The 26,816-nt window shown below is 40.9% G+C and overlaps 1 protein-coding gene across 4 annotated transcripts; it reads right to left on the bottom strand.

Moving 5' to 3' along the window:
• Window positions 1-1,806: 1,806 nt before the first annotated feature.
• On the bottom strand, window positions 1,807-23,592 carry Cep20 (centrosomal protein 20). Of its 4 annotated transcripts, none has more exons than NM_001108261.1 (5): window positions 23,516-23,592; window positions 19,754-19,951; window positions 18,441-18,525; window positions 7,434-7,567; window positions 1,807-2,767 (listed from the first exon to the last, which is right to left on the bottom strand). In NM_001108261.1, exons 1-5 carry the CDS (start codon window positions 23,541-23,543, stop codon window positions 2,688-2,690), a joined length of 525 nt encoding a protein of 174 aa, NP_001101731.1. In that variant the 5' UTR covers window positions 23,544-23,592; the 3' UTR covers window positions 1,807-2,687. The 4 variants fall into 4 exon arrangements, with proteins under 4 accessions (NP_001101731.1, XP_087428793.1, XP_087428795.1 ...); XM_087572667.1 differs by having other exon boundaries at window positions 1,812-2,767; window positions 7,434-7,544; window positions 23,516-23,566; XM_087572669.1 differs by lacking the exon at window positions 7,434-7,567 and having other exon boundaries at window positions 1,812-2,767; window positions 23,516-23,566.
• Between the last annotated feature and the right edge of the window lie 3,224 nt (window positions 23,593-26,816).

Genomic DNA, 26,816 nt, shown 5'->3' with positions numbered 1-26,816 from the left:
AGCCCTAGGCTTGATAGGCATTTTTTCTTTGCCCAAGTTTTGAAAAATCAAGTCTCCTATAGCCATCTGGTCCTATTCCCATCCTATGTTTTGTGTGAATTCAAGTTTTCCCATAAACTTCTCTTGCATTTCTAGTAGGTAACTTCCCCCAACCTCAAGACTCACACAGTGAGATATCAATACTGTTTGTGGGGATAGTCTTCTGGGGCTGTTTTTCCTTTCTTGGTAGTCTTTTTAATCTCAGCTTAGCCGTGGTGCATACCTTTAATTACAGCTCTCTGAAAGACAGAGGCACAGAGATCTAAGAGTTTTAGATCATCTAGTATATACAGTGACAACTTATCTTGAAAACAAATAATGTTCCAGTCTACGAACCTTTTTTAAGAAGCCATAGGAAGTAAATCAGCTGACAGTGTTCATAAATCCTACATGAAGAGACAGCTATAGTAGACTGTCTCAACTCTTTGTTTTGTTGTTGTTTAAGAGATGCTTACGGGGGTTGGGGATTTAGCTCAGCGGTAGAGCGCTTGCCTAGCAAGCGCAAGGCCCTGGGGTTTGGTCCCCAGCTCCAAAAAAAAGAAAAGAAAAGAAAAAAAAAAAAAAAAGAAGAGATCCTTACGGTTTCTTTTATGTTTAACTATGTATATTTATGTATGTATAGGAACATGTGAGAGCAGAAGCTCAGAGAGGTCAGTAGAGGGAATCAGATCCTCTGAAGGAGCAAAAGTGTTAAGCACTAAGCCATCTCTTCAGCCCCTTGATTCTTTCTTTGGACACAGGGTCTGGCTACAGATTAGGGCTAGCTTAGAACTACTAATCTTCCTGCCTAAACCTCAGGTACTTAACTGGATTACAGGCATTCACCACAACCTGGCTCTTCCTCAGCTTTTAAAAATACAAAATGTTTCTTTATTTGGATAATTTAAAAAAAAAACAAAAATGGTAACACATTTTAAAAATAGATGGTTTCTATTCAAATAAGCTCTTCAAACATACCTGGTTCCCCAGGTTGTGGCATCCTGTAAGAACAATAGGTATCAAGTGCACACACGTACCAGTCCTGCCTTCGCAGTCCCCACCTGCCCAGTGATCCTGCTCCAGTCAGCCCCTCTTCAGATGACAATCTACACAGAACTGAGCTGAGATGCAGTAAATGATTATTGAGAGTAAAACATGGCCTATGCATAGACAGGTTAGAATCAAGACTCAGGAATGCATAAGGCTACATTTGACAATTTGTACCCTCCACTTTGATGATTTCACATCCATATCCAAAATTATAACACCAGCATTTTCCCTTCATCTGGCCCTACATAACTGCAATTCCTAAGATAGCATAGCTTCCATAGCTGACACTTCTGAACATTAACCAAGCCCTCTGGGAAAAGCTGATATTTATATTTGAACAGGGAACACAATAGAATTTATAACTCTAGTCAGTGCAGATTTAAAAATGGAAATGGGGATGTGTGCAGCCTTAAACATTGGTTCCTGAATGAGTGAGTCCACAGTGCTAGAAGCTGAGAGACTATGAACCCAGGCTGTGAGGAGTACCCTGAGTCCAGAGACCTGCACCTGTTTCAATGCTGAGATCCCAGCACATACTTTAATCTTACATTCTTTATATAATAAACTATTTGTTTACTTAAAGCAAAATAAAAGTAATTATTTCCCCCCTCACCTTTTCATTAAATCCCCTAATAGAGCTAAACTGTTCTTGGGGAATCAAGTATTGTTATCTAGTTTAAAGATCAGCATTAGACGGTATCTTAGGGTTCCTTGTTGTTATAAAGACCATGACCATAAGCAACTTGGGAAGGAGAGGGTTTATTTCAGCTTACAGTTCAACATCACAGTTCATCACTGAGAGAAAACAGGGCAGAAGCTAATGCTGGGGTCACAGAGGAGTGCTATGTATTGATTTGCTCCCCACGGCTTGCTCAGTCTTTCTTACTGAACCCAGGATTGCCTCCCCAAGGGTGACACCACCCACAGTGGGCTGGACCCTTCCACATTGATCATTAATTTAAAAAAAAATATACTATAGGTTTGCCCATAAGCCAATCTGATGGAGCGATTTTCTCAATTTAGAGTCCCTCTTCCCAAATGAATCTAGCTTGTATCAAGTTGACATAAAACTAGCCAGGGCAGACAGTAATTCAGATTTAAAAAAAAAAATCAAACTTTATAGGAATTAAGTTCTGGTTTTAATGCCCCTTTAAATATTTTTTCAAAACATGAATGACTTTCCCTATAGGTCCATATAATTCTAGCTAGAAAAAGTTTAATGATTAGAGCATATGGACAAAGAGCTGTTCTTGTGTTTTCTTTTTCCGGTGCTAGGACTGAACCCAGGCCCTTGCACATGGGAGGTGAGTGCTTTACCAGTGGCACGTCAACAGCACTTAGAGCTGGCCTTAAAAAAAACAAACTATGCAAAGTACTAAAAAGACCTTTCAGATTTCACAAATGAGAACTTTAAAAATACATCCTGAAAACAATAAATTTCCCCCAGTGGCATCCAGCAAACTAGATGACAGATCAGTATTCTACAGATGCAGTAAACCACGAGTGGCTGAATGTTTGTAGACATTCAAACATTTACAGACAGTGGTGGTCTAATTGATGGCACTGGGAATAAGTTAGTTACTCCACACACAGCCGAGGTGAAGAGCCTGGTGTACACATCATCTAATGACTGCCTGTGCAGCAGCATGAAGCTCTTCAGTCATGGTTCTTGGCCCTGTGTCCTTCTTCAGGTGGTCATCTAGGGAAAATATGCAGGTGTTAATATTCACTCCAAATCAAAACAGGCAGACAGGCAAGCATACCTGTACAGATTATAAGGCATTATACTAGCAATTTATGCGTTTTTCTTATAACATGTATTGACATGATGGAAGTCAGAGCACAACTTGAGGGAATCAGTTGAAGTCAGGTCATTATAGGCTTGGCAGCAAACCTGTTGAAATATCTTATTGACTCTACTTTGTGAATTCTCATTTCCTAAACATCATTGAGGACATAATAAATATTTATTATTAGAGACTAACTGTAATAATTCAAATGTTTCTTCATTTGGAGGGCAGAGGAGCAACAGAGTCTCACTATTTAGCCCAGGCTGGCCTTCTGCCACAGGCTTCCAGCACATACTCAGCTTGATTTTCCTTTTTTCTTTTTTTCTGAGTGAAGTGCAGTGTAGAACTTTGTGAGCCACTATCTCAGATATAAGGAATGAGCTCAGAGAAAGGAGCAATCAGCATTGTAGGACCAATAAAACCACTATGACTGCCTGTTAGCTGAGCCTTCCTGTGGAACACAAGAAAAGAGGGGTAGTTTGTATCTTTCTATCAAAGCTATAACACTATCCAGGAAACAGTGAAAAGTGCTTTTAAAGCCTGCAAGATGGCTCAGGGAGTAAAGATGTTTGCCACAAAGTTTGACCCCAACTTCGATCCCTAAAATTTACATGGAAGGACAGAACTGACTCCTATAGTCCACAAATGCACAAATACATGTAAGTATAATAAAAATGATAACTAAATAAAATCCAAAGATAAATTGGGCATGGGGTGATATACCTTTAATGTCATCACTAGGGAAGTAACCCACAATGAGATCTACCTGTCTCTGCTCCACCAATGCTGGGGCTATAGGTGCACATGCCATGCTGGCTCACAGCACTTGATGCTCTTTTAGAGAACCCACGTTCAGTTCCCACCACACACATGGCAGCTCACAATGCTCTGTAAGTCTAGTCTCTGGAAATCTGATGCCATCTTCTGGCTTCCTTCCAGACATGTATATGGTACACAGACATACATGCAGGTAAATACCACCCCCTACCACTGCCACAAAAAACAAATATAAAACTTTATTTAAAAAAAAAAAAAAAAAAAACCAAGATGTCAGCAAACCACAGAACTAAGAACAGGACCCCCGTTGAAGGAATCAGAGAAAGAACTGGAAGAGCTTGAAGGGGCTTGAGACCCCATATGTACAACAACGCCAACCAACCAGAGCCTCCAGGGACTAAGCCACTACCTAAAGACTATACATGGACTGACCCTGGACTCTGACCCCATAGGTAGCAATGAATATCCTAGTAAGAGCACCAGTGGAAGGGGAAGCCCTTGGTCCTGCTAAGACTGAGCCCCCAGTGAACTAGATTGTTGGGGGGAGGGCAGTAATGGGGTGAGGATGGGGAGAGGAACACACATAAAGAAGGGAAGGGGGAGGGGTTAGGGGGATGTTGACCTGGAAACCAGGAAAGGTAATAACAATTGAAATGTAAATAAGAAATACTCAAGTTAATAAAGATGAGAAAAAACAACAACAACAACAACAAAAGGATGTCTGAGTCATATGCCTCTAATCCCAGCTGAAGGAATGGAGGCCAGAGGATTGCCACCAGTGAGGCCAGCCTGGGTACGTGATAAGACCCTATACCTCCCTGTATCTTTAAAAAAAAAAGAAAGAAAGCACAAACATAAAATTTAAAATGAAAGCCTATAAATTTATTTTTCTCTCTGTGTGTATATATGCATGTGCACACACATGTATACACAGGCCATAGCAGGTGTACATGGAAATCAAAGGACAACTTTTAGAAGTTGGTTCCTCCCGTCTGTTGTGAGGGTCCTGAGGCTGTTGGGTTGCTGGGTTTGGCAGCAAGTATCTACATCCACTGAGCCAGCTTGTTGGCCCAAATGGTGTTATTTCTGCACTTTAAAGTATACTGATCATAAAAGCCTTAACTTTTATTTAGAACAAAATCTACCCTGCCTCAAAGATCACATCTGCTCAGTGCAGGAGTTAAGTGACAGGCTATCCTGCTAAAGGTGGGTGCCTATGCAATTCTTTCCAGCATTTCACACTTTCCACTAAAGCTAGAAGAGCTGCCAGGCAGGAGTCATGCAGCTTTTGTAGTAGGTGGACCCAGAGAACCATGTACCAGATGATGACTTATGGCTGAGGCTTTGCTCAAGGCATTACAAAGAGGTCACTGTGTGTCAAGAAAAATATATGATGATCAAGAAAATAACTTGTAAGCCAGGCATAGAGATCCAAGCCTTTAATCCCAACACTAGGGAGGCAGAACCAGGTGGATCTCTCAGTTCGAGGCTAGCCTGGTCTACATAGCTAGCTAGTACTGGGCTAGCCAGGACTATAGAGAACCTCTGTCACAAACAAACAAACAAACAAACAAACAAAAACAAGAATAAAGTATCTGTAAAATCACTGTCCCTGTCTCTTAGCTCCACAGCCACCCTCATTCATGAACTTTCTCTAGGCTTTCTACAGAGGCGGTGCCCAAACCCATTTTACTGAGTGGCCTCATACTGCTTGTAGCACTGAGCATGTAGGGGGATTCTCTCCCCAGCTTGCCTGCTTCCTCCTTTCCTCCTCCTCTTCCTTTCTCCCTGCAGTGGAAGGTTATCAGAGCTAATCTGAAAGCCTTTACCTTAGAAGAACTGACCCTGGATTATGATCAATTTTCTCATTTTCAGCATTCTACTGCCATTACACTAATATTAAAGAGATTCTAACACAGTACAAAAGTTAGATCCCAAAACACTATTTTTTCTTCATAACACTAAAGAGTCTTGTGGTTGTTGTGTTAACGAATATTAATGGTTCATCACCATCCACCAGGCACAGGAACTTAGGACTGTCATGCATTCTTCCTAAGTGTACAAACTAGTAAAGCCTTTGTAGGGAACTAAATAATATGAAATTATATATACTTAAATATGCCATGCTGTCTGTGAACCAGCAATTCTGCCTTAGGTACTGCCACAGGAGAGATGATGTTATATACAGACAAAGATACAACCTTACACAATTATAAAACCGAAACCTTAGCCTTAGTTCATCAATAAAAAAAAAAAAAACAGTTGTGGCAATACCACACTGTAGAGACCCAGACCCACTGATCCATAAGCACACTGTAAGGTAACACATATTTGGATCCTTGAACACATAGAATTAGTCCCGAATGACTAGTAAAAGGCCAATAGGAGCATCTTCCATGGCAGAGAGGTGGGTTTGAGGAGTCAAGAAGGTCAGGGCAAAGAAGGCTAAAGGCAACTGTACATTCCTTGAGACTTTCAGCAGTTTCTGCATGCAGTAGCAGGGTTAGTGGGTTAGTATTCTACACCAGTGTCAGAGCGATTTCTGGCATGAACTTGGAGAGTTCCTACACTCGTGCTCTGGTGTGCCTGAACAGTGGCCTTGTGCTAAACTTTGGCCTGCACTGAGTCACTTTTCTCCCAGTCTTCGTTCTCTAGAAAGTTAGTACAAGTTAGTAGAACATTAGTTTAACCCAGTCAGCTCAGCATTCCAACAAAAAGAGAATAAAACAAGTCACAAATATCTTGAGGGCTTATCCTAAAGCACAAGTATGTTGCTTTCAGAACTTAAGAAGCAGCAAGTAACTCAAAAGAGGCAGCATTGGTTGTAGCAGCTTAGAAAAACTATACAGAGCAATCTGCATGTTGGACATTTCTTAGGAATTTACTTCAAATCCCATATCAGCTGCCTGAACCCCACTTGTAAACACCCTTCTGAGAAAAAAACACCAAGTCTGCTACATGGGGAAACACCCAGCTCACACAAGCAAACTCAGGACCTGCTGCCAACATAACCAAATCAACATAAAGCTCATTTCACTTTCTCATTTCTACTTTATTTACTTAACTTCAGCTTTGTGTTATTCCTGCCTCAGTCTTCACTGCCTGGATTACAAGCCTGAGTCGTCAGGCTTTGCTCTGAAAGCTCATTTTAAAGGTGAGAAGGACATGGCTGTTCACACATTTAATCCTGGTACTGTCAGGTTGAGGAAAGAAGACTGATGGTAAACTCAAGGTCAGTCTGAACAAGAGTGAGAGCCTGTCTCAAAAACATTTTGGAAAAAGAAATCTACTATCTGTAGTTAACTGTCATCTACCACAGAAAGTGTCCTGAAAATGTAATGGGTACAGAGACATGGCTTCTCTGTACAGTAGAAATCTTGTATTTTTCAGTCTGGGAAAGATGGGAGGAAAGGGGGTTGGGAGGAGGGGGCAAGTGACGTCTTCATTTCAAAGAAAACTATACAGTGTGCTGAACCAGGCTGCTCCAGAGACTAGGCTCATGTGGAAATGAGGTGTCTTTCAGACCTGGCTTTAAAATTGTCGAAATTTTTAGGGGCTGGGGATTTAGCTCAGTGGCAGAGTGCTTGCCTAGGAAGCGCAAGGCCCTGGGTTCGGTCCCCAGCTCCGAAAAAAAGAACCAAAAAAAAAAAAAAAAAAAAAAAAAAAAAAAATTGTCGAAATTTTCTTTCTCCAAAGCACTGGCTTTCTGGAGTTAAATAGTACAGGCTAATGCTGAACTAGACAAGCTCCAGAGAACAAACTCAAAGAAGTTAAAGGAGAAGTAGTAAAAGCTCCTACCATCTGGTCTTCTGCTGGGCTTCCAGCTGACATGCTTGTTTGCAGGGTGCAGTGTTGATTCTGTCAGAAGCACATTCTGGGCTCCGTCTGGAGGACCACGCAAGAAATGGGCTAAAATTCCATATAACAGAGGACTATTTCAGGAAGAAGGCAAAACCAAAATCAATTCACTTCTCATAAGTAGGAAAAGCTTAAGACATTCACTTTAAAGGTAAACTCTGACACAGAAATGGCCATCTAACTCAATAGATAGGGAAGAAAAATAGATTATCCAAGTGGCAACTGCTCATTTAATTTAAAAGTACCAATTAACTTGAATGAGATTTTTTTTTAAATCCTCTGAAAACACACTACCACCATTAAAATCATCTAAACTAAAATGGAATTTCAAATAACACACTGGAATTCAGCTTGTCAACTCCAAGGCCATCCTAAAACCTTTCTAGAACCTAAAACTGGTTCAGTACCCACTGTCCTGCCAAGGTTATGCTTAAAAACCACGTGGTCAAGACTATACATGGACTGACCCTGGACTCTGACCTCATATGTAGCAATGAATAGCCTAGTAAGAGCACCAGTGGAAGGGGAAGCCCTGGGTCCTGCCAAGACTGAACCCCCAGTGAACGTGATTGTTGTGGGGAGGGCGGCAATGGGGGAAGGATGGGGAGGGGAACACCCATATAGAAGGGGAGAGGGAGGGGTTCAGGGGGGGATGTTTGCCTGGAAACCGGGAAAGGTAATAACAATTGAAATGTAAATAAGAAATACCCAAGTTAATAAAGATGGAGAAAAAAATAAATTAAAAAAAAAAACAACAACCCCACGTGGTCTGCCTTCATATCCTGCTTTTGTGGACCCTGAAGATCTGGTTCCTAAAGTTCCCTGATGTTTCTTTTCCTTAAAGGGTGTAAGCAATCCCCAGGTCACATGTTTGGTTTGCTGTTGATAATGTCGAGTCTCTAGCTGTGTACCTTGTGCATAGTGAACAGCACATAAGTTAACAGGCAAACTGGGTAGTAACCAATATCTACAAGGTCACTCTGTAGTTTCCTCTCACCCATCACTGCACTACCAACTCATGACTGAGAAAACCACAGCTCAGCAGTGTGCTAGAGCTTCTCGGGAGTAAACAAACAACACACACTCATAACCAACTCCTATGTGCTCTTTCTTAAAATATGCCACCCAAAGTCCTGTTAGGTGGTCCCTTGACCCTGAAGGCTACTCTACTGACAGCACAGAATGTTCCCTTGATTCCAATCTTACCCCTGAAAACAGAAGTAAATGCATTTATTTTTGAGATATCCATCTCCTGCCCAGCTGATAAAATGGTTCAAAGTATGACACTCCTATCAAGAACAGAGTCTAAACATCTTATGCTTGACTGAGCCACACTCATTTCTACCAATGGGACAAGGTGTCAAGGAGCAATTACTTGCTTTCTTGGATCACTCTCTGGGGGAGGCACAGCCTGCAAACATCCAAGCAGTCCCACACACAGGCACATATATGAGGAGCTGAGGAAGTCTAAAGCAGATTCCATGGCTTCAGTTGAACCTCCAGAAGCCTGAAACCTGTAAAGATATCTGGAAGTACAGTCAGGTAAACCCAGTTACCAATACCCAGCACACAGTGGGTTCTGGAGTAATGTGTGGGGCGGGGCAGGAGCACGAGTGTTCTGCAGCAGCTCCTCCAGGCCAGAGCTCCCCCAGGCCCTCAGGGAGACAGATGCCTTAGAAAACTCCCAGGACAGGCTCCATGCCTCTGCCCCTTCCAGTCAGCTTGTCTGAGACTGATAAAAAGTTTTACTTCTGACCTAGGATAGAATCTGCTTCAGATTTAGAAAAATCTACATGTCAGATATCTTAAACTGCTTTAGATGATACATAATTAGCACATTTAATGTACAATTTAATAGACAGTAAACTTTATTTCCAAAAATAAGTTTTAAAAGGCCATGTTTAAAAAAAAATTAAAAGGTATATATAGCTAGGGGTGTTGCTCAGTGGACAGCTGGTCACTAGTTTCTTTTTTTAACTTGTTCAACTGCTGCAAAACGCTACCAAAGGGCTAGGGAAAAAAAAATCTAATAGCTACTTGCTCCTAACACCTTCAAATAAAACTAATGTCTTCTTCTAGAATGACTATACCTTCTTAGCTATTGCAGTAGTCTGAATAAAAATGAACCCCTGAGACTCATATATTTGAATTGGAGTGGTGCTACTGGAGAGGGATTTAAGAGGTGTGGCCTTGTTGGAAGAAGTATGTCACTGGGGATGGGCTTTGGGGTTTCAAAAGTCAAGCTAGTATCAGTGTCTTCTCTCTTCTTCTTGCCTGTAGTTCTAAATGCTACTTTTCCAGCACTATGCTTATCTATGCGGTGTCATGCTTCCCACCAAAAAGAGAATGAACTAAACCTCTGAAACTACAAGCAAGCCCCAATTACATGTTTTTCTTTCTAAGAGTTGTTGTGGTCATGGTGTCTGTTCACAGCCATAGAACACTAAGACAGCTACTCTGAGAATCTTCACACATTTCAAAAACTGTCCAAATGTTTAAACTATTACCTACTGTTTTGCTTAACACTCAAATGTAGTGATTAGTATACTCATGACCTCTAGCTCTGTAAAAGAGTGATAACACCCCCCCTTAAAATTTTTTCACCAAATAAATATGGATACCCCAAGTCAGATGACAAGAAAACCGTGCTGCCACATCTTCAGTGTCTACAGTGCCCCACATTGTAGCAAGTGTCAGATAAATTTTGGCAAAACAGTAAAATGCTGGAAATCCACAACACAAGAATGCAATTAAAGGGGAAGATGTGACTCTGCATGGGAAGGAAAGGAAGCAGAGACAGCCTTCAACAGACACCCAAAACTCTGAGACAAACTACAGTGACCCCCAAATAAGAGATACTAAAGTGTTGAAAAAGAGATGTATATATACAATTCCCGCATATGTGGAAGAAAAAAAACACACAGTTGTACTTTATGTGCTTGTGTCTGAATAATGCAAGTAGAAAATGTTCACTGGGTCATCTTTGGGAAGTGAGAGGTGTCAGTGGGCAGCAACTGGTGACCACCTTACACTTTTCTATATCGCCTAGATGTTTTGCAGCAAAAAACCAATACTCTCATTATGACCCCTCAAAAGACTTCTCATTCAGGCCATTGTTCCCTATCTAAGGGTTCATACCATGTTAATGCATAAGTCAAACACTATGTTAATACAGAGTCAAAATTAGTGTAGGCAAGCAGTCAGCTCGCTGTACTCTCTCACACCTAGTGCTTCAAAGCTTTTCCTTCAGCTCCTCAGCTGACTAGCACAAAGCTGAACAATCTGGGTACCCCATGCAAATCAATGACCAAGTGCAGTAAGAAACAGATAAATATACAGTGCTATAATAACAGTCAACTGCTGTACTCAGCACTCATTTGAATCATTTTATTTATTAAAAATCTAGGGGCTGGAGGGATGGCTCAGTGGTTAAGAGCACGGACTGCTCTTCCAGAGGTCCTGAGTTCAAATCCCAGCAACCACATGGTGGCTCACAACCATCTGTAAATGAGATCTGATGCCCTCTTCTGGTGTCTGAAGACAGCTACAGTGTACTTATATGCATAAAATAAATAAATAAATCTTTAAAAAAAAAAATCTAGCATAATAGCCATTATAATCCTTTGTAGTCTGTTTAGATTGCTGTTAAAATCTGCCACAGTCTTGTCATGTTAGCACAAAGACAAATATAAAGAGAACATGAAACTATGGAACTAAGCAATGCTTTCTTTTTTTCTTCTCCATATCACCTGAATTTTATGCAGATAATCAGTTTTCTTGGTAGCTGAAATTCAATGCAGTGAGCACAAACTGCTCATAGCCATGAACCTGTGGATAGTTTTCTCCCTTCCAACTCCTGTGGGAACATCTAAACAGGGCCAAGAAGATAAAGGGTGAACCCACAGAAGTTTGAAGAAGAGTGATCTCAGGCTTCCAGGAGAGGGAACATTTGGTGCAAAGGCAAAGAACCATGTAATCAACTGTGTGCCACTAAGAGGTGGGTCAAGCCACTGGAGCTTGACTCGCCCATGTGCACCATGGAAATTTATTGAATGTTTTTAAACAATACAATAGCTGCCTCAGAAAGACAAAGGGCAGGATAAAATGAGTCTCCTAACTCCTAAATAGTGTGAACAGCATGGCACAGGGCACTGAGACTGGAGAGATAACCAGAGGCAGAATCAACAGTGCTGGTGAAGGACTGGCAGGGAAAACCTGTCTTTAAAGTGCCTGTTGGCTCTGCCTTTAAAAACCTGAGCTGCCACAAGAAAAGCCTGTGAGGAACATGTGAGTCAGCAAAAAGAGCAAATGTAGTAGAGCATACTACATTTGGGATGCCACAGAAATATGGCCCAACCAGAAAAGTGGTCTGAGCACATCTGCCCCATACAGACTTCCCTAGAGACTCGAGAGTATGGGGTATGTGAAAAGAAATGAAAACAGAAGACGGAACCTATGGAGTCCCCATTTAAATTTAAAGGAGTCAATGAAGAAAGCGAGACTAAATAACTGGGGGACTCCTACAACAGTGAAGAACCACAAGAAACACTGGACAGGAAGCCACGTGGAGAAAAGAAGTCAGCATTACAACTGCAAAAACTGGACACATACTTGATGCTAGGCAATAAAAACAGGTCTGGCGAGAATCTCAGGAGCAGAAGATTCCATAGAAATCATTGACTCAACTGTCAAAGATAATGTAAAGCGGAAAAAGCTACTGGTCCAAAACATACAGGAAATCCAGGACTCAATGAGAAGATCAAACCTAAGGATAATAGGTATAGAAGAGAGTGAAGACTCCCAGCTCAAAGGACCAGTAAATATCTTCAACAAAATCATAGAAGAAAACTTCCCTAACCTAAAAAAAGAGATACCCATAGGCATACAAGAAGCCTACAGAACTCCAAATAGATTGGACCAGAAAAGAAACACCTCCCGTCACATAATAGTCAAAACACCAAACGCACGATATAAAGAAAGAATATTAAAAGCAGTAAGGGAAAAATGTCAAGTAACATATAAAGGCAGACCTATCAGAATCACACCAGACTTCTCGCCAGAAACTATGAAGGCCAGAAGATCCTGGACTGATGTCATACAGACCCTAAGAGAACACAAATGCCAGCCCAGGTTACTGTATCCTGCAAACCTCTCAATTAACATAGATGGAGAAACCAAGATATTCCATGACAAAACCAAATTTACACAATATCTTTCTACAAATCCAGCACTACAAAGGATAATAAATGGTAAAGCCCAACATAAGGAGGCAAGCTATACCCTAGAAGAAGCAAGAAACTAATCATCTTGGCAACAAAACAAAGAGAATGAAAGCACACAAACATAACCTCACATCCAAATATGAATATAACGGGAAGCAATAATCACTATTCCTTAATATCTCTCAACATCAATGGCCTCAACTCCCTAATAAAAAGACATAGATTAATAAACTGGATATGCAACGAGGACCCTGCATTCTGCTGCCTACAGGAAACACACCTCAGAGACAAAGACAGACATTACCTCAGAGTGAAAGGCTGGAAAACAACTTTCCAAGCAAATGGTCAGAAGAAGCAAGCTGGAGTAGCCATTCTAATATCAAATAAAATCAATTTTCAACTAAAAGTCATCAAAAAAGATAAGGAAGGACACTTCATATTCATCAAAGGAAAAATCCACCAAGATGAACTCTCAATCCTAAATATCTATGCCCCAAATACAAGGGCACCTATATATGTAAAAGAAACCTTACTAAAGCTCAAAACACACATTGCACCTCACACAATAATAGTGGGAGATTTCAACACCCCACTCTCATCAATGGACAGATCATGGAAACAGAAATTAAACAGAGATGTAGACAGACTAAGAGAAGTCATGAGCCAAATGGACTTAACGGATATTTATAGAACATTCTATCCTAAAGCAAAAGGATATACCTTCTTCTCAGCTCCTCATGGTACTTTCTCCAAAATTGACCATATAATTGGTCAAAAAACGGGCCTCAACAGGTACAGAAAGATAGAAATAATCCCATGCGTGCTATCGGACCACCACGGCCTAAAACTGGTCTTCAATAACAATCAAGGAAGAATGCCCACATATACTTGGAAATTGAACAATGCTCTACTCAATGATAACCTGGTCAAGGAAGAAATAAAGAAAGAAATTAAAAACTTTTTAGAATTTAATGAAAATGAAGGTACAACATACCCAAACTTATGGGACACAATGAAAGCTGTGCTAAGAGGAAAACTCATAGCGCTGAGTGCCTGCAGAAAGAAACAGGAAAGAGCATATGTCAGCAGCTTGATAGCACACCTAAAAGCTCTAGAACAAAAAGAAGCCAATACACCCAGGAGGAGTAGAAGGCAGGAAATAATCAAACTCAGAGCTGAAATCAACCAAGTAGAAACAAAAAGGACCATAGAAAGAATCAACAGAACCAAAAGTTGGTTCGTTGAGAAAATCAACAAGATAGATAAACCCTTAGCCAGACTAACGAGAGGACACAGAGAGTACGTCCAAATTAACAAAATCAGAAATGAAAAGGGAGACATAACTACAGATTCAGAGGAAATTCAAAAAATCATCAGATCTTACTATAAAAACCTATATTCAACAAAACTTGAAAATCTTCAGGAAATGGACAATTTCCTAGACAGATACCAGGTACCGAAGTTAAATCAGGAACAGATAAACCAGTTAAACAACCCCATAACTCCTAAGGAAATAGAAGCAGTCATTAAAGGTCTCCCAACCAAAAAGAGCCCAGGTCCAGACGGGTTTAGTGCAGAATTCTATCAAACCTTCATAGAAGACCTCATACCAATATTATCCAAACTATTCCACAAAATTGAAACAGATGGATCACTACCGAATACCTTCTACGAAGCCACAATTACTCTTATACCTAAACCACACAAAGACACAACAAAGAAAGAGAACTTCAGACCAATTTCCCTTATGAATATCGATGCAAAAATACTCAACAAAATTCTGGCAAACCGAATCCAAGAGCACATCAAAACAATCATCCACCATGACCAAGTAGGCTTCATCCCAGGCATGCAGGGATGGTTTAATATACAGAAAACCATCAATGTGATCCATTATATAAACAAACTGAAAGAACAAAACCACATGATCATTTCATTAGACGCTGAGAAAGCATTTGACAAAATTCAACACCCCTTCATGATAAAAGTCCTGGAAAGAATAGGAATTCAAGGCCCATACCTGAACATAGTAAAAGCCATATACAGCAAACCAGTTGCTAACATTAAACTAAATGGAGAGAAACTTGAAGCAATCCCACTAAAATCAGGGACTAGACAAGGCTGCCCACTCTCTCCCTACTTATTCAATATAGTTCTTGAAGTTCTAGCCAGAGCAATCAGACAACAAAAGGAGGTCAAGGGGATACAGATCGGAAAAGAAGAAGTCAAAATATCACTATTTGCAGATGATATGATAGTATATTTAAGTGATCCCAAAAGTTCCACCAGAGAACTACTCAAGCTGATAAACAACTTCAGCAAAGTGGCTGGGTATAAAATTAACTCAAATAAATCAGTTGCCTTCCTCTATACAAAAGAGAAACAAGCCGAGAAAGAAATTAGGGAAACGACACCCTTCATAATAGACCCAAATAATATAAAGTACCTCGGTGTGACTTTAACAAAGCAAGTAAAAGATCTGTACAATAAGAACTTCAAGACACTGAAGAAGGAAATTGAAGAAGACCTCAGAAGATGGAAAGATCTCCCATGCTCATGGATTGGCAGGATTAATATAGTAAAAATGGCCATTTTACCAAAAGCAATCTACAGATTCAATGCAATCCCCATCAAAATACCAATCCAATTCTTCAAAGAGTTAGACAGAACAATTTGCAAATTCATCTGGAATAACAAAAAACCCAGGATAGCTAAAGCTATCCTCAACAATAAAAGGACTTCAGGGGGAATCACTATCCCTGAACTCAAGCAGTATTACAGAGCAATAGTGATAAAAACTGCATGGTATTGGTACAGAGACAGACAGATAGACCAATGGAATAGAATTGAAGACCCAGAAATGAACCCACACACCTATGGTCACTTGATTTTTGACAAAGGAGCCAAAACCATCCAATGGAAAAAAGATAGCATTTTCAGCAAATGGTGCTGGTTCAACTGGAGGGCAACATGTAGAAGAATGCAGATCGATCCATGCTTATCACCCTGTACAAAGCTTAAGTCCAAGTGGATCAAGGACCTCCACATCAAACCAGACACACTCAAACTAATAGAAGAAAAACTAGGGAAGCATCTGGAACACATGGGCACTGGAAAAAATTTCCTGAACAAAACACCAATGGCTTACGCTCTAAGATCAAGAATCGACAAATGGGATCTCATAAAACTGCAAAGCTTCTGTAAGGCAAAGGACACTGTGGTTAGGACAAAATGGCAACCAACAGATTGGGAAAAGATCTTTACCAATCCTACAACAGATAGAGGCCTTATATCCAAAATATACAAAGAACTCAAGAAGTTAGACCGCAGGGAAACACATAACCCTATTAAAAATGGGGTTCAGAGCTAAACAAAGAATTCACAGCTGAGGAATGCCGAATGGCTGAGAAACACCTAAAGAAATGTTCAACATCTTTAGTCATAAGGGAAATGCAAATCAAAACAACCCTGAGATTTCACCTCACACCAGTGAGAATGGCTAAGATCAAAAACTCAGGGGACAACAGATGCTGGCGAGGATGTGGAGAAAGAGGAACACTCCTCCATTGTTGGTGGGATTGCAAACTGGTACAACCATTCTGGAAATCAGTCTGGAGGATCCTCAGAAAATTGGACATTGAACTGCCTGAGGATCCAGCTATACCTCTCTTGGGCATATACCCAAAAGATGCCCCAACATATAAAAAAGACACGTGCTCCACTATGTTCATTGCAGCCTTATTTATAATAGCCAGAAGCTGGAAAGAACCCAGATGCCCTTCAACAGAGGAATGGATACAGAAAATGTGGTACATCTACACAATGGAATATTACTCAGCTATCAAAAACAACGACTTTATGAAATTCGTAGGCAAATGGTTGGAACTGGAAAACATCATCCTGAGTGAGCTAACCCAATCACAGAAAGACATACATGGTATGCACTCATTGATAAGTGGCTATTAGCCCAAATGCTTGAATTACCCTAGATGCCTAGAGCAAATGAAACTCAAGACGGATGATCAAAATGTGAATGCTTCACTGCTTCTTTAAAAGGGGAACAAGAATACCCTTGGCAGGGAAGAGAGAGGCAAAGATTAAAACAGAGACTGAAGGAACACCCATTCAGAGCCTGCCCCACATGTGGCCCATACATATACAGCCACCCAATTAGACAAGATGGATGAAGCAAAGAAGTGCAGACTGACAGGAGCCGGATGTAGATCGCTCCTGAGAGACACAGCCAGAATACAGCAAATACAGAGGCGAATGCCAGCAGCAAACCACTGAACTGAGAATAGGACCCCCGTTGAAGGAATCAGAGAAAGAACTGGAAGAGCTTGAAGGGGCTCGAGACCCCATATGTACAACAATGCCAAGCAACCAGAGCTTCCAGGGACTAAGCCACTACCTAAAGACTATACATGGACTGACCCTGGACTCTGACCTCATAGGTAGCAATGAATATCCTAGTAAGAGCACCAGTGGAAGGGGAAGCCCTGGGTCCTACTAAGACTGAACCCCCAGTGAACTAGACTGGTGGGGGGAGGGCGGCAATGGGGGGAGGGTTGGGAGGGGAACACCCATAAGGAAGGGGAAGGGGGGGAGGGGGATGTTTGCCCGGATACCGGGAAAGGGAATAACACTCGAAATGTATATAAGAAATACTCAAGTTAATAAAAAAAAAAAAATTCAATAAAAAAAAAAACAGGTCTGGCAATAAAAATCTATAAAGCAGTGGTGAGGTAAGAGAAAGGTGATTGGAGGGCCCTTTTAGAGAGGCGATCTGAGTTTGTTCTTACATTGAAGTGAAGAAAGCAGTGAGGAGGAAGAGTTAAATATGAAGAAGAAACAACTCAGAGAACAAAGCTTCAGAAAGAAGACAAAAAGATCTAGAGGCCAAGAGGAGTCATTTTTAGAAAGAAGGAAGGGGGAGGAGTTGGAGAGAAGGCTCAGAGCCATTAAGAGCACAAGCTGGTCTTCTGGAGGACCATATGTTGGATCATGATCACCTGTAACTCCAGCTCCAAGGCCTCTTAGGGAACCAGGCATGTATATGGTGTATAGGCATGATTCCCTTTGAGGGAACCAGGCATGTACGTGGTGTATAGGCATGTATGTGGTGTATAGACATACGTGCAGACAAAACATCTATACACATAAACAAAAAACTTTTTAAGTTTAAAAAAGCCAGTTGGTGGTGGTGTATGCCTTTAATCCCAGTGCTCAGGAGGTAGAGGCAAATGGATGTCTGTGAGTTGGAGGCCAAGCTAGAACAGAGCTAGAGTTCCAAGACAACTGGGACTATTTAAAAAAAAAGAAAATCGAAAGAAAATAAAGTTTAAAAAAGAAAGAAGTAGAGGGCTGGGCCAGGGACACTGCTTGGGATAAAGGACTTGTTGTACACACTCAAGGCCCTGGTTCAATTACCACCATTGAAAGAAACAGATTGAGGGAAAGTCCCCAAGGGAAGGAAGAGGGGAGGGAGGAAAAGTAAGGGAGGGAGGCAGGGAAGCAGATGGTTAGCTAAGTGTTGAGTCCCCTGAAGCCACAGCAAGCTCAGCTGCAGCAGAGACCTCAGCACTACACTTGTTCGATCTCATACAATGTGTAATATACAATAAACCTAAATAAGTTCCTGTTGGGTTAAAATAAATCATAGCCAGCACTATGACATTAGGATCTAATTACAACATGTGCAAACCTCTTTTTAAAAACTTCTTACATTGAGTTATCCTTTGATTCTTCAAAGGCATTTAGTTCACGGATGAGAAACTGTCTGTCCAATGGAACTACAGGTTGACCAGATTCTGGAGGGAAAAATTCAGGAAAACACTGAGTCTATTAATCTAAAAGGTAAATTCAATTTTGATAATAACAACCATATCTTCCAGGTGACACATTTCTCATTTCTCAGATTTTGGAAGAATGCTGACAGCACATTCAAGACAGATCTAACATACACATGAGTTTATGATGTCAATATATACCCAAACAATTAAATGTGGAACTTAATTACAGCTTAACACACACCTAGTTTTTATATCTCTAATTTGTGATTGGTAATATGGTTTCTGCAACTACAATGCTGGACTTCAGTATGTTTTCTGAGACGTCTATAGACTGTAAACACATGGTAATACTAAATAACTCATTTTAAAAATATATCCATTTAGTGCTAGTGAGATGACTTAGAGGTTAAGAGTACTGGCTGCTCATACAGAGGTCCTAAGTTCTATTCCCAGCAACCACATGATGGCTCAGGGATCTGATGCCCTCCTCTGGAATGCAAGTGTAAATGCAGACAGAGTACTCATCTTTAGAGCTCCTTCAACATAGCAGAATCATTATCCTTTATGAGAATGTATGCTTAACATCACGTGAAGAACTTTGTCTTATTTCAGCTCCCAAAAAGCCACGCTTCCAGACTGAGGGGTCCCTGCCCCCAGTTGGCTTCAATCCTTGCCCTCATCTGGCTTCAACTGTTAATAAAGAATTGTCATTGGCTGGCCAGGGAGATGGGGTGGGACTTTTAGATTGCTTAGACAAGAGACTGAGAGGGGGTAAGGTGGTGGTGGTGGAGAATCATCATGTCACCATGACTAGGAGAGAGAAGGATCAGATTTAAGAGCTGCAAGAGAGAAACCATCCAGTAATGTAGATGGAAAGGGATGTGGGCTCTATTGGAGAGGGGGCCTTCCCAGAAGGTAATGGAGCAGCAAAGATGAAATATAGATTTCAAATGTGTGTGTGTGTGTGTGTGTGTGTGTGTGTTCTTTGAGAATCCAGAGAGCTCTTGGGCTGGTGGCTGGAAGTACTCCCACCACTACAAAGAACCTGCAGTAAAAGGCCCTAGTTCTTAACTTTCCTCGACAGCATAAAGCTCACCAGAATTTGTTCATGCTATGACAAGAGCCTATGGGATACTAAGTGTTCAGTCACCTGCATGACACAGCAATGAAACTACATATTCAGGCTAAATGCTAAGAATTAGGGGGGAAAAGGAGATCTTTTCTCCAGTGATGAATAACTACTTACCTGCTATGAGGACAGAGGCTGTGTATTTATATTTGTTGAATTCCAAATACTCCCTAATTAATTCATTAATTAGAAGGTTCTCATGAGACAACAATGGTCGGGGTTCACGATCATCATCCAGAGCATTGAAAACTTCAGCACGGATCCTTGCTTTTAAATGTCTTAACACTCCCCTTTTTTCCAAGGTGTCCTTTAAAACTGTTAAATAAATATAAAATATAAATGCTTCTGTTAGTATGTTGATATTTCAGATATGTGCTAAAGAATAATGTTTAAAAGAATGACGGGCTGGAGAGATGGCTCAATGGTTAAGAGCACTGACTGCTCTTCTAGAGGTCCTGAGTTCAAATCCCAGCAACCACATGGTGGCTCACAACCATCTGTAATGAGATCTGATGCCCTCTTCTGGTGTGTCTGAAAACAGCTACAGTGTACTTGAATAAAAAAATATTAAAAAAAAAAAAAAGGGAGAATGACACAAATACAGTTCTTGATTCAGAGACAAGCTGAACAATGACATTAGTAAAGATCCCCTCAATATATCTGTGTAAATTCAAGTTTGTCAATGCTGGATCTCTAGTTAGGGACGATAGTTTGATGGGAGAAAAGGATGAACACAATTACAGTTAGTTCCCACATGGATTTAGACAGCACTTTAATCCAGGATTATTACAGAAAACCACCTGCCCTCCACAAAAGAAGTTATGTGTCATTATCACTATTAATGCAGAGAAACTTTGAGATCCAAAGCTTTTTTTTCCCCCAGTACTTGGGAGGCTGGGAAATCAGAACAGCTTGGGCCTCATACCTAGGCTGTATCCCAAGCTAGCTTTAAACTCCTTATGTAGGTTGAACGTGACCCTGAACTTCTAATCCTCCTGTCTCTATCTCACAGGTAGGCTGTGATAGGATTATAGGTGTTCACTACCACCCCCAATGCTTGTGTTACTGAGGATTGAAACCCAGGGCCTCATGCATGACAGGTAAGGTACATCTAGCCCAACAGTAGAATTTTGAAATGTCTAGCCTAGTTAGAAATGTAACACAAAGGGCCGAAGAAATGACTTAGTGAGGAATGCATATTGTTCTTGCAGAGGACCTCAGTTTGCTCCCTGGCACCTACATGGGCAGCTCACAACCATCTGTAATTCCTGGGGAACTCTAGACCCTCTTCTGGCCTCCTTAGGCAACTACACTCTCGTACACATGTAGGTACACACACACACACACATAGGCTGAGAAAGGAAGACAGAGAAGAGAGAGACAAATGCAAAAATAAATCTTAATGAGACTCTAATAAGGGACTATACCACTGCTAACTTAAGGAGTCAGGAGTATGCATGTGAAATGTGACCTTATGTCTTGAAAAGTTATACTGTGACAAACATCAGAAGTTGAGATAATAGGCTTTAAGTGTACAGACTTAGTATACATGATGGGCTTGGGTTGAGCTGTCATCATCCCTTAACAGTAATATGGAACCTTCCTATTTCAAATAGTCCTTTGTGGCTAAACAGCAACTTTAGAAAACCAATATAATGCCTAGAATACAGTAAGAGCTCACTAAATATAACATATTTATAATATAGTACCTTACATTATTGATGAAAAATGTAGTTTAGGGCTGGAGAGATAGCTCAGTGGTTAAGAGCTCCGACTGCTCTTCCAGAAGTCCTGAGTTCAAATCCCAGCAACCACATGGTGGCTCACAGCCATCTGTAATGGGATCTGATGCTCTCTTCTGGTATGTCTGAAGATAGCTACAGTGTACTACTCATATACATATAAAAATAATAATAAAAAATGTAATTTAACAGTGCACTTTGCTCTGTCAATGGCAAAAGCATCAAAATGCCACAATAATCAAAATCCACAAATCAGCTTGCATACATTTAGTTACATACAGCAAAGTTTCTAATCTTTGGTAAATAGCAATAATCCTTGGCCATGTGATTACGGATACACACTCTTAGACTTTTCATTGTTCTTCTTTATTTCTAAAGCATTCCTTCAACCTTTCTGCAGGTATACTAATTACAGTTGTCAGCCAATTATACTTTGTAACAGGTCCATAAAAGGACCTTTATCATACTTAGGATCATAACACAATCCTTGTTCTCTAGTTCCGTCTTTGGAAATTGAGAGATTCTTTTCTACTGGCGAGCATCCTGTCCCGATTACTCTGAAGTACACACAGTACTTCACAAACTTAGCAGAAAATGAAAAGTAATGAAGATGGTATTGGGAAATGTAGCATGTCCTTCATACTTGGTGGCAGATTCTTAACCCATACCTCAGTTGCCTTCTCTGAGGTAATGAATTCTACCTCTCAGAGAAAGATCTAGGTGAAATGGAAGAATGTTTTAAATGAGTAAAAGCCCATAAAATATAAGACCATTGATTAGTTAACAAGTTTTTATTACTTTTCTCTTAGACACAAAGCATATCAAGAACCAGAGAATGCAGAAAAACAAATATAAGGAGATCCCCTAAATTTATAGGGATAACCCCTGGGATCTTTATCATTTTACTACTTGTAGTCTTATGCTTACAATGCTGCTATTATAAAAATGTCTTCAGGAATTGGTCTTAACCCAACTTATTTCCCACAACACTTACCTTGAAGTTCTATGGAAAGTTTACATAATATACATGTACTATGTATACTCCCACCTCCAGAAGAGCTCATTGACTCATGTGAAGTCCCTCATGGGGACTGACTTATGTCTGTTTTTGGAATGCTCACCAGCACAGTGTCCCTAGTACATATGCAGTTAATAGTTACTAAATTTTAGTCTCCAAACTATTCTACTTGGTCCTCTCCAGATTTCCATTACCATTTCCATTCGCTTAGTCTCTGAATTCTTTGAAACTCAGAACTCTTTTTTATTATACGGGAAGCAGAATGGCATGATTAAGACCTGGTACACAGGGGGGTTGGGGATTTAGCTCAGCGGTAGAGCGCTTGCCTAGCGAGCGCAAGGCCCTGGGTTCGATCCCCAGCTCCGAAAAAAAGAAAAAAAAAAAGACCTGGTGCACCACTGTACCTTATGGGGTTTCTACATGAGTCTATTTCTATCTAAATTAACGTGGGTGAAATATTCCACCTCTCAGCACCTCATGTATGAAATGGACACAGAATCAAGTACTTGTTAGATGAGTTGTGAAGTGTCTGATACAATCACACATTGAACCTTAACTAATTCCAATTACGACTCAAGCATTAAGTCTAACTCAGAGTTAACAGTATACACGTATCATTTATGTTTACTCCTTGTTTTTGTAGTCCTGGGGATGGAACCTGCACGCACCCTGCAACCAACCATTTTAGAAAAACTCTTCCGAAAAATCCTGAAGAGCAGCCGGGATGGACAACTTTGTCTCGGGTTTTTCCCAAAGGACAAAGTAGACCTATCTAGCCGCGCAAATCATTGAGAAGTGTGTCTGTTACCAAGTCGTGGCTGTGGTGTTGTCATGGTCAGCTCAGAAAACGCAGATCTTTAGGCGCTGTCGGACTGGGGGGGGGGGGGGGTCTAAGAGATGCCCAGAGGTCCTGAGGGGACCACAGATAACAGTCCCTCCAGTTCCAAGTTTAGCCCTAACAAAGCGCATGCGCAAAGGCTGCTCCCGGCGGCCCCCTGCTACCCCAGCACGACCCGGGAAAAAGACAAGTCGGGACTCCGTGAGCTCTTCTTCCGTCCCATCTCTATTATATACGGAAGGCCCGACGCTTCCCACAGGCGAGCATCCCAATGCACTCACCAGCTTTCAGCTCAGTAACAGTCGCCATTTTTCAACGGCCGCTGGTGCCACGCCTCTCCAGTGTGTACGTGCCGCTCTGCGGCGCCGTCTCCAACCAATAGGAGTACTGCTCTCACCAGGCTCTGCCCAGACCATGTCTGTGTCTGCACTCCGGTGATTGGCTAGCCGCCACAAGAGATTCCACCAATCAGCAAGCGTGTGAGGCGGGCCAAGATGCGGGAAAGGGAGCGGAGCCACACCCGAATCCGTGTAGAACTGGGTTTGCCTGTTGTAGCCGCTTAAGTCTTAGTGCTCACTGCTCACTGCTCACTGCTCACTTCACCTCAGTTTGACAGAATTTGTGGATAGTACTACGTGCTCAGCACCAGTCCCAGACTCAATCCAGAGTCAGAATTACCTGAAAGACTGGTTAGAACAGACTGCTCTGGCCCACCCTTGGGTCTTTCTGAGGCGAGGACCAAGAGTTGGTTTTGCTGTCAAGTTCCAGAATGCTATGGATGGAGATTGTTAGTCTGCAAAATACCACCTTAAGAATCGTCTTACACGGCACCCACTCTAAGGTGAACACTAGGAAGGTTTTACACGCCTCAGTCAATGATGCCCGTTTTACAGAGGAGGAACTTGAGTTTTCTAAAGGAAGATCACCACCAAATGGTGGAGGAAGTGATAACCCAGCCCCTGTGTCTCTTTAAAGCCCGCTCTCTACACTAGGGTTAACACCGAGTACATTTGGAATCCTCGAGTTATTTGTGGAAATAACGGATAAAAGATTAAGATATAGCATTTCGAGAAGAGAGAACATGGGAATGATACATTAAAAACGATGTGAGGCAGTATATTGGCAGTTGTCTCTCCAGGGAAGCTCAGACACTGGACCCTTAAAATTCTGGACAGCCCAATAGTAGAAGTCTATGAGTGGATGCCAGTGAGCAAATTTTCAAGGAAATGAACTGTAAGAAATAAAAAATATAGTCTTGTTTTGCGTTGCTTTGGTTTTTTTTTTTTTTGTTATTTTTTTGTTTTTTTTTTTTTTTTGTTGGTTTTTGTTTGTCTGCCTTATCATATAGTCCACGCTATCCTGGCATTCACTCTGTAGCTCAGACTGTCATTGAACTAACAACAGTCTTCCTGCCTCAGTCTCATAAAGTGATAACTGCCCCCATACTGGCACAACTTGTTTTTGTTTTTAAATTTGCCTCAGGAAGATAGATGTTTATTCTTCCTAAGGTTAGCTTTGTCTTTTTTTTTTTTCTTTCTGAAGTGCATAGGATAGCTTTGAATTAGCCCTCCTTTCTTTAGCCTCCCAAGTGCTGCAATGATCACCATGCCTGGCTCCTGAGATATTTCTTAAAGTGGGTAGCAATTTTAAAGTTTGAAAGCCATTTTAAAATTTAAAGTTTGAAAGTTCTTGCTGCATAAATTTGAAGACCTGAGTAGCCTTAGAAACCTGTAACCTTAGAATGATCTTATTCAGTTAGGCTTCTCTATTTTGTGAATCCATGGTGCATGAATACCTGGTCAGCAACTCAGAAAATTAGAAGGATTAACCAAATTCTACAGGCAAGAACAGCATTACTGAATACATTGATGAGGAGTTCCAGAGGCAAAGCAGAATGTGACTGATTTTTATCACTCTGCTCACCAAAAATTGATACACTGCAGTCATCTCAAATTTTTCCTTTAAAATAATGGTTTTCCGACTGAACCCCCAGTGAACTAGATTGTTGGGGGGAGGGCGGCAATGGGGGGAGGATGGGGAGGGGAACACCCATAAAGAAGGGGAGGGGGGAGGGGGATGTTTGCCTGGAAACCGGGAAAGGGAATAACACTCAAAATGTATATAAGAAATACTCAAGTTAATAAAAAAAAAAAAAAGAACCAAGAAAAACAAAAAACAAAAACAAACAAACAATGATTTCATGAAATTCGCAGGCAAATTGACGGAACTTGAAAAAAAAATAATGGTTTCCCTGGATGTGTAGCATATCTACAGGATCAGTTACTCTGTGTGCTGACAAGATGATTGCTTGAGCCAGGCGCTCAGTCACTCAGGGCAATCATGGTGGTGTTTTCTGTGGGCATGACATGATTAACACCATCATGAAGCAGAGTGCTATGGTGATTTACAGAAGACTTCAGCCATGGCAACAAAATAAACAGTTATATCTGCTCCAGCTATAGTGAATCTTGGAAATGCTAAAATATATCAAAGGTTAAAAAAAATGGCAGAGGAGTAGGACTCTGCAGCGGTGCACCTGCCTTGAATCACCCATATTCTCGTGAGGAATCCTAAACTCATTTACTCACAAAGCTGAACTCAAGAAAATCTCTCTCTGGTCTTCACTATTGGGATGAATAGATATTTTTTTACACCTCCTTAGAAAAATCACACAACAGTAACATAAAAGCTACTAGCTCTTTAAATAGAATTTAAAAATAAAACATCCATTCCCATTGAATGCTGTTGGTGAGGATGGGGAAGGCAGACACTATTGATGCTAACTGGTAAGTGAACATATTGGCACCAAGATTTCTCACCCTTTAGTTTACTTGCTCTTATTTTCAATGTATTTTATTAACAGCTAATAGAAAAGGACGTATCTATAAGAATATTGCACAGAATCAGGAAGATTCAAATAAAAGCAACTGATGAGACTAGTAAGATGGCTCGTGTGTAATGGTGCTTGCTACTAAGCCTGACAACCTGAGCTTGGACCCTGGATTCCACCCATATGGCAGATTCTCAAATGTTGTTCATTGACTTCTATATGCACACTGTGACACCTCCCCCACCCCCCAAGAATAAATATCAATGAAGAAAGACTGACAATCCTAAGTGTTGTCCAGGATACTATATGAGTGGCATGATAGGGGTTACTTTGGAACACAGCTCTACAAATGCTTATCAGTCATGTATTGCCAATGCTATATTCCCAGGACTAGGAGTTTATTCAAGACTAGTGAAAACATGTTCATGTAAAAGCCTGTTTACAACAATTGCCCCAGTTTGGAAACAGCCTGTCTTACAACTGCTGAACAGATAAATGAACCATGGCGTGTTCCATAGGGTATTGATGAAAAGGAGCTGAGATTGTGAGACATGTCTGATGCTCAAACACACATGCTCAGTGAAAGAAGCTAGAGTCAAACTACTGCATTCTATGTGGTATTTAAGAAAAGGCAAACCACAGAGGCCATCAGCAATCACCAGTTGTTCAGGATTAGTTTTTCAGAATTCTCTAGGGAACTCTGGGAGAGTGATAAGTCTTCTCCGTGTCTTTAACATAATTAAACCATCGAA

This window comes from Rattus norvegicus, chromosome 10 (assembly GCF_021556685.1).
Source record: "Rattus norvegicus strain SHRSP/BbbUtx chromosome 10, alternate assembly SHRSP_T2T, whole genome shotgun sequence".
Taxonomy (NCBI): Eukaryota; Metazoa; Chordata; class Mammalia; order Rodentia; family Muridae; genus Rattus; species Rattus norvegicus.
The sequence above is the reverse complement of the archived record's forward strand: the minus strand, read 5'-3'. Positions and strand labels throughout refer to the sequence as shown.